Source organism: Echinops telfairi, unplaced genomic scaffold (genome assembly GCF_000313985.2).
Source record: "Echinops telfairi isolate 266 unplaced genomic scaffold, ASM31398v2 ScPeMD7_23;HRSCAF=83, whole genome shotgun sequence".
NCBI classification, from domain to species: Eukaryota; Metazoa; Chordata; class Mammalia; order Afrosoricida; family Tenrecidae; genus Echinops; species Echinops telfairi.
Genome location: NW_022103920.1, coordinates 7,101,247 through 7,108,237, shown reverse-complemented (window position 1 = coordinate 7,108,237; position 6,991 = coordinate 7,101,247). Strand labels below are relative to the sequence as shown.

The 6,991-nt window shown below is 52.1% G+C and overlaps 1 protein-coding gene across 1 annotated transcript in view; it reads left to right on the top strand.

The window, feature by feature from the left end:
• The window catches only part of UBN2 (ubinuclein 2), a 63,961-nt gene extending 57,496 nt beyond the window's left edge, over positions 1-6,465 (top strand). Inside the window, exons 17-19 of the mRNA XM_045288914.1 lie at positions 2,082-2,313; positions 2,935-3,024; positions 5,905-6,465. Coding sequence (XP_045144849.1) covers positions 2,082-2,313; positions 2,935-3,024; positions 5,905-5,954 — 372 coding nt within the window. The 3' untranslated portion in view covers positions 5,955-6,465. The remainder of the gene's footprint in view (positions 1-2,081; positions 2,314-2,934; positions 3,025-5,904) is intronic.
• The last annotated feature ends 526 nt before the right edge of the window (positions 6,466-6,991 follow it).

Genomic DNA, 6,991 nt, shown 5'->3' with positions numbered 1-6,991 from the left:
TAGCTAGCACTAAGGATTATTGGCTTAAAAAAGCAAACAAAATCAAAGACATTGTTTTTCCTGCCCAGATGTAGTACTGTGGCATTTTTACCAGGGATATTTGGAGGCGGGAAACTAAAGATAGCCAGCAAGCTTCGCAGTGCCAGAGATGGCAGTGGACCCTGTCTGGTAGGGTGAAAGTGCCCTCGGTCAGGTCTCTTTCAGTAAATGCCAGAGATGCAGAGAAAATCCTAGTGGAGACCGCCTCCCTGGTGCATGACTTGGGAACTCGCCTGTTTTCCACATCAGTGGGGACATAAGACATCGTTAAGCAGATGCTGCAAAGCATCCTTCCTGAGCCAGAGCGCTTAGCAGAATTAGGCCAGCTTTTGAATCATGTCTAGCTGTTACCTGTGACCTGCCCCACCCCTCTTGGACACATGGCCATGTCCCTCTAATCAGAATGGACACAGCACAGGCAAACTGGCCTTGTCTGGAGCTGTGGGGGCCTCTGCTTACATGTCCCATGACAGTAGTCCAAAAGAACAGACCCTGTACTAGAAACAGACGATATTAAGGACTAAATCTGGAAAAAACTTTCCTTTTTAATTGGCACTGGTCACTTGTGAGGTTAGCGCTTGTGCTGTAGATTTGGCGTGGCCTCTCGTTAGTCAGCCTCTGCCAGAATTGGGTTTCTCTTGTCTCCCTTCAGTGACGTATGTGCACACGTGCACAGACTGTAACATTGGATGCGCACAGAAGCGTCCCAGAGTTCCCTGAAAACTTGTCCTTCCATGGGTTCTGAGGTTTAAAAAAAAACCCCAGAAACTGGAACTATGAATTGTGGAAATTAAGAAAGCGGCATGTAAATTGATGACAATAAATAACGGTTTTTTAAAAAAGGAAAATCAAAGTGGAAAAGACCTGTTTTATTCCTGCATCCAAAGTCGATCCAAGACTGAAGTTAGCTTGCTGGAATAAATGCAGGGAATTTTTCAGAAGCTCACCTTTACCATCGGATTTCCGTTTTCATAGCCATTGCTCACCTTAGGGATGGCTTATTCCAGAGCAGTGGGCTGGGGACGGTGCTGGTCTTCAGAGGGTAAGGACAGAGCAGGTGATGGAAACAGAGGACCTATGTTAGTAAGGTTTAGATCCTTTCTGGGCCTTAGGGGTGAGCTGGAATGGTGGCGATAGGAGAGGGCAGAGGAGGCTTGGAAACGATGGTCCTGCCCAGGAAGGGTCGGCACAGAGGGGTGAGTGCAGGGGCAGGTGCGGCTGGTGACTTGGAAGAGCAGCCTGGGTGGTCGTGTGCAGAGAGGACAGGGCAGCCCACGCTCTGAGAGGGGGTTAGTGTGAGGGACAGTGCGATGACCGAGTCTGGAACTCATGACTGCAGGCTCGGGGCGCAGGTGAAAGAGCAGAAAGCGAAATCGGAAGTGGGCGTGATGCAGGTGGTGAGTCAGGCAAGTTCACCGAGAGCTTAGTTTACAATCAGCAGGTGGCCACAGCCAGTATTGGCAGCTGTTGGAACAGACTGAGAAGCTTCAAAAAGTGTGGGAAATGGAGTTTAAAAGAACAGATGTTTTGTGCACACTTTCTGAAGCCCCCTCCATTGCCCACCTCAGTCTGACTATCTCTTTCTCAATTAGAGCAAATAGAAGACACAGCCTTGCATCCGTGAGCATCTTAAGAAAAATCTAGGGTGAAGTGTCTGCTGTCTGCTCTGACCTTTGGTCTGTGCTTTCTGCCGTCCAGGGAGCCCACTCAGCCGCTGATCAGAGCCTGCCAGCTGTTCCCAGGAGAAAGACAGGGCTGTCTGCAGCCTTGGCCATCCTGGGTGGCAGCTCTGTTCTGTTCTGTAGGGTCACTGAGGGTCACTGCAGTGGGCTTTCCACAGTCCACTGCAGGAGCAAAGATGCAGGGGCTTCCAAAAGTATGTGGGGAAATTCCATTCTATTTTCGCTCCATTTTCAAAACCACACACCTTTGGAAGCGAAGCCCTGTGTTAGAAGCAGCCCTGTGCCACTGAGGGCACAGAGCAAGACCACAGTGGGTGAAACACTCAGTTTCCTTCCAATTCTGACCCCTGGTTTCTGCAGTCCACAGCAGGAGCGTCACTCTTGGCTAATGCCTCACCTCTGACTCTCATGACGTCACCTTTGTCTGTAACCAATCAAAACGTGGCTCCTTTTGGGATGCTGGGTGGCCTTGTTCCAGTGACCATGCCCTTCCAGTTTCCCCTGGAGCTCCTCGGCTTCGGAACGGACTCAGCTGGAGCAACAGCCACCTCGGGATCTACCTCAGCCGCCTTCCACCACAGCCTCACACAGAGTAAGTGGCCCTGGCGCTGCGGGGCACCCTGTGTGCCCGGGCGGGGCGAGCCCCTCACACTGGCAGCAGGTGTGAAGCCGGCGCAGTGAGTGAAGACACGGTTTTTTTGTGTCCCAAGCACCTGATTTTATCAGGCACATGATCAGTCAAATTCCTGGTGTCTGGGATTCCCTTTCGGTTTTTTTTTTTTTTTTCAATGACCCATATGTCCCCTCCATAATGGACTTTGTGCAGAGGGACCGTCACGGTTGTCCGGTGGTTTGCGTGCACATACTCACTCAGGCGCTGTGGGAGACAGTACTGCGGCCGGCTTCTGGAAAGATAACAGCTGGGAGGCCAGCTGGGGCCAGTTCTGGTCTATCCTGTGGGGCGGCGGCTAGTCGGAATCAGCTTGATGGCCACCTTTTTTTAACATACACACAGGAGCTTTAAAAAGTTCGTGGAAAACTTGCACTACCTTCTAATTCCACTTTTCCAGACTTTTTGAAGCCCCCTCGTGTGTACATCCCAGGTGTAAATCTACGTCGGGGCCGCACTCCCATTGGGGGCGCAGTGTGTGTGCCTGCAAGGGCCCCGCAGTCCTGCAGAGAGGGCACTGACTCATCTCTTCCCTCCTTCCAGATTTACTAAAGGGTTTACAGCCGGGAGCCCAGCACGCAGCGCCACTGGCCCACTCCCCACTGCCTGCCCACGCACAGCAGACGTTTCACGGTAAGAGCCGCAGGTGCCCACCGCCCAAGCCCAATAAGTTACAGCCCTCTACACTTCTGAAAAGTCTGCTAAGCAGGAGATGGTCGTGGGGAAGCACTCCTGTGAGCAACCGGCCTTCTGTGCCGGGTAGTCATGTCATAGCGCAGACCCGCATGGCACCCATGGTCCGTACTCTCACCGTAAGGCTTCTCTTCCCCGAGTGGGACTTTCCTTCCTGTGTCCCCGCTTGTACTCCCGGTGCCTTTGCAGCCCAGCTGGCTGGCTGTGGAAGTGGAGGTTAGTCGACAGGTGGGTAGGACAGGTTGAGTCTTAGTAACTTGAGGGTAGGTTTAGGTCCTTGCTGGCACTAGCAGGTAGTGGCTCTGCTGTCCCTGTGCCCTAGGGAGTGAGTGGGCCAGGCTCTGGTACGGGCTGAGGAGCAGCTCATCCGTGTGAACGTACTCACTGTGCCAGCACACTTCTCTGCAAGGACCAGATAGGAGATGTTTTCAGTCTCACAGGCTGTGTTCTTCCTTGGCAGCCGCTCAGAGCTTCCACTTCAGCGTGGCTGGGCCCCACCAAACCTGAATGATCGATATAAATTGTGTCCAGAGGAGCCTGGGGCTGTGATTTGCTGAATTCCAGGTTAAGGACTTTCACTGTCCAGTTTGTTTTTGTTTTGTTTTTTAAATTTTTTCTTTTTTTCACGGTCCAGTTTGTATAAAGGTGTTTTACTTTGTTAACCAAACCTTTGAGCAAAATCCCACTTAAAAACACCTTGCCATGTTGTTAATTTAACTTTACCTCAGAGCACAGGTGTCTGTGCTGCCTGCCTACAATAGTACAGATAGTACTGTCTACTGTTTACCACACTGGCTGCCAAACAGCCAGCTCATTAGATTTTCTCGTGGAAGTTGCTCTCCTGGCTGCCTGTGTTTGCACTTTGAAACAGTCGCCTTGTCTCTGTGGTGTACTTCTTTGTCTGTGGTTCCATGGCTGCAGCAGGCTCGGTGGCGTGTGTGGTCTCCCACACGTGGGCTCCGTGGTTGGCATCTGGTGGTCTGCGCCACTCCACCATTCATGCCTCGGCCTCAGATTCAGTCTGTGTCCCATCTCAGGCCCTTCCAGGGCTTGGCCTTAACTGCCTTTAAAAAAAAAAAACACCCACTAACCCCGAGCCAGTTCCCACCGGTGATCTTGTGTGGCAACACTGTCCTCTTAGCTTCTCGCCACCCTGGGCTTTGCCCATAACCTAACCCAAACCCACTGCCTTCCAGGAGATTGTGACCCACGGTGACCCTGGAGAACAAAGTAGAGCTTCCTCTGTGGTTTCTGAGCCTGGAGCTCTCTGTGAGGGTAGAGCCTCCACCAACCCGTGCTTCCCAGACACCGAATGGCTCATCTTCCCTGCTACACCAGGCAAGGGCCAGGCACGGACTCAGCTGGGCCTTATTTACATAAGCGATTAAGAATTAATTGCCTAGTGTGACTGGAGGAAAGAAAGTAACAGGAAATAGAGGAAAGAACCAGGAGGCAAAAGATATTTATAGAGTTATAAATACAGGCATGCATATATGTAAACATATTAATATATAACAACAGATATAGGTCTGTGTACATTTTTTTTATATGTTAAGTATTACCCAAAAAAAAGTATTACAGTAGTAGATGGACCTTGGGCCTCTACTTAAGTCCTCCCTCAATGCAAGAACACTTTATTCTAATACCCTAGCACTCTATGATGCTCACTTTCTCGACACAATTACTGAAAGCAAAACGCGTGCATAAGCAAATGTGGTGAAAAAAGCTGACGGTGCTTGGCTATGACAAGATTTAGTGTCTGGGGTCTTAAAGACTTGAAGTTAAACAAGCGGCCATCTAGCAGGGAAGCAACAAAACCCACATGGAAGAAGCACACCAGCCTGTGTGATCATGAGGTGTCAACGGGATCAGGTATCAGGCTTCAGAAGACCCAAAACAAGTATTCATACCGATGCGAATGAGCAGAGACCCAAAGCGCACCTGTGGACGATTGGACATCTCCTCACAGGGGGGTCACAAGGAAGGCAGGATATCACTGACAAAATACACACATTCCTCTAGTTCTTTAATGTTTCCTACTTGCCACTGTCATGACCCCAGTTCTATGTTATAATCCGGTTAACCGGAGAATGTGCCTGGGCACGCATATGAGCTCTTGACCCACAGAATCCAGGACAGCCAAACCCCGCAGGACATGTAAAGGGAATAGTGATGCCACGAGGGTAGGGCGAGAAAGGGGGAACCGATCACAATGATTGACCTATAACACACGTACCACTCCCCACCCCCGACAGAGACGAACAGCAAAGTGGGTGAAGGGAGACAGAAGATGGTGTAAGATATGAAAATAAAAATAATTTCAAATTTATCAAGGGCTCATGAGGATGGGAGAGGGAGGGGGATAAAAAAAGGAACTGATACCAAGGGTTCGAGTAGAAAGAAAATGTTTTGGAAATGATGATGGTAACGTAAGTACAAATGTGCTTGACACAACTGATGTATGGATTGTTCTAAAAGCCCCCCATAAAATGATTTATTTTATTAAAAATTGTCAGTGCTGTGGTAAGGAAGTTGATTCCACGTGCAAGAAATGGGGGTTCACCTGCCTTCCAAAGACACAGGTCCCTTGCAGATGGGCGTTGGCGCTCTGGCTCCTTCACCGTCCTCACCACACTGCACCTTTGGTGGGAGGCCCAGTGAGCGGCTCTCTGAGGGAGGGGCTCCTGTGGTGGCATCTGTCTCCGCCGTCTCCACGTGTGCTCATCAGCAGTAAACGCAGGTGACCCCGCCACATCCTCCATCGGAGCTGGCTGCTGTGCTGCTTGCTGCCCCTCCCTATCCACCATTTGTCTTTCTCAGATGGAGGCCAAAGTAAAGGAGACACTAAGCTACCGCGGAAATCTCAGTGACGTCCCAGCGAGCAGAGGGCAGGCGGCACTGGACTGGCTGGTGGGCGCTACCTGAAGGGGCTGCTGCAGCTGCTGCTGTCGGTGTTTACATTCTCCCGTCCTGAGCACTGTGGTGAGGAGGACACACGCAGGCGGCCGATCGGTGCCAGGTGCCGGAGGAAGAGCGGCCTCCCTCCGTGCAGTCTGGGTCCTCTGCGTCTTCTCAAGAGAGGTCCAGTTACCACACAGACTGGTGGAAAGAGACTGGGCGGTCAACCCCACAGAAGTTCAAGTTTGCCTCTCCCAGGGGCGGAAGAGGAAAGGGAGAGGATGGGTGGGCACTCTTCGTGCCAGGGCTTGGATCTTGGCACTCGCAGATGAGCCCTGGGGTGAGGCCCGTGGGTCACGAGCAGTGGGCCTGTCTGAGTGCGCTGTGCAGCGCATCTGCCACGTGAACAATTAGCGACCCCCCATCTGATCTTAGACGGCACTCCCCAGAATTCCTGTGCAGACTTGAAGCTACTTCCCCAGGTGCCGCAGAGCGGGGGGTGGGGGGTGGGGGGTTCCCCGGGGGGACACCCAGCACAGTGTCGTGGTTACTGAGCTGCCTCCGTGTCTGAGGTCAGACAAAACCTAGATGACCCCTTCCTGCCGGGCTCCATCGCATCTTCCCCTCAGAAGGGGCACTTCCCCCTCTTGTACCAGTCAGGTGTGTGTCTGCTGGCGACGGTCAGGAGCCCCATCCGCAAGCTTCACACACGTCGCATCTACACCTTTCTCTTGAGACGGCGATCCTTTGCTTCAGGGCCGGGCTTGGGTGCTCTGAGCCCTCGCAGCCCAGCCAGCACCATCGGTGGGGGCCGCCTCCCTCGGACCCCTCAGCACACAGCCGCAGCCACTGCTCTGTGAGCGCTCGGCACACTGCACACACTGCGTCCGCAGTTTGAATCCTCAAGGTGGAATTTAAAGGGAGGAGTTACCGTAGGATGAAGAGATTATTTTTGTAACCGTCACAGCATAGTTTGCTGCACACCCGTGTGGCAAAGATCAGCGCCGTT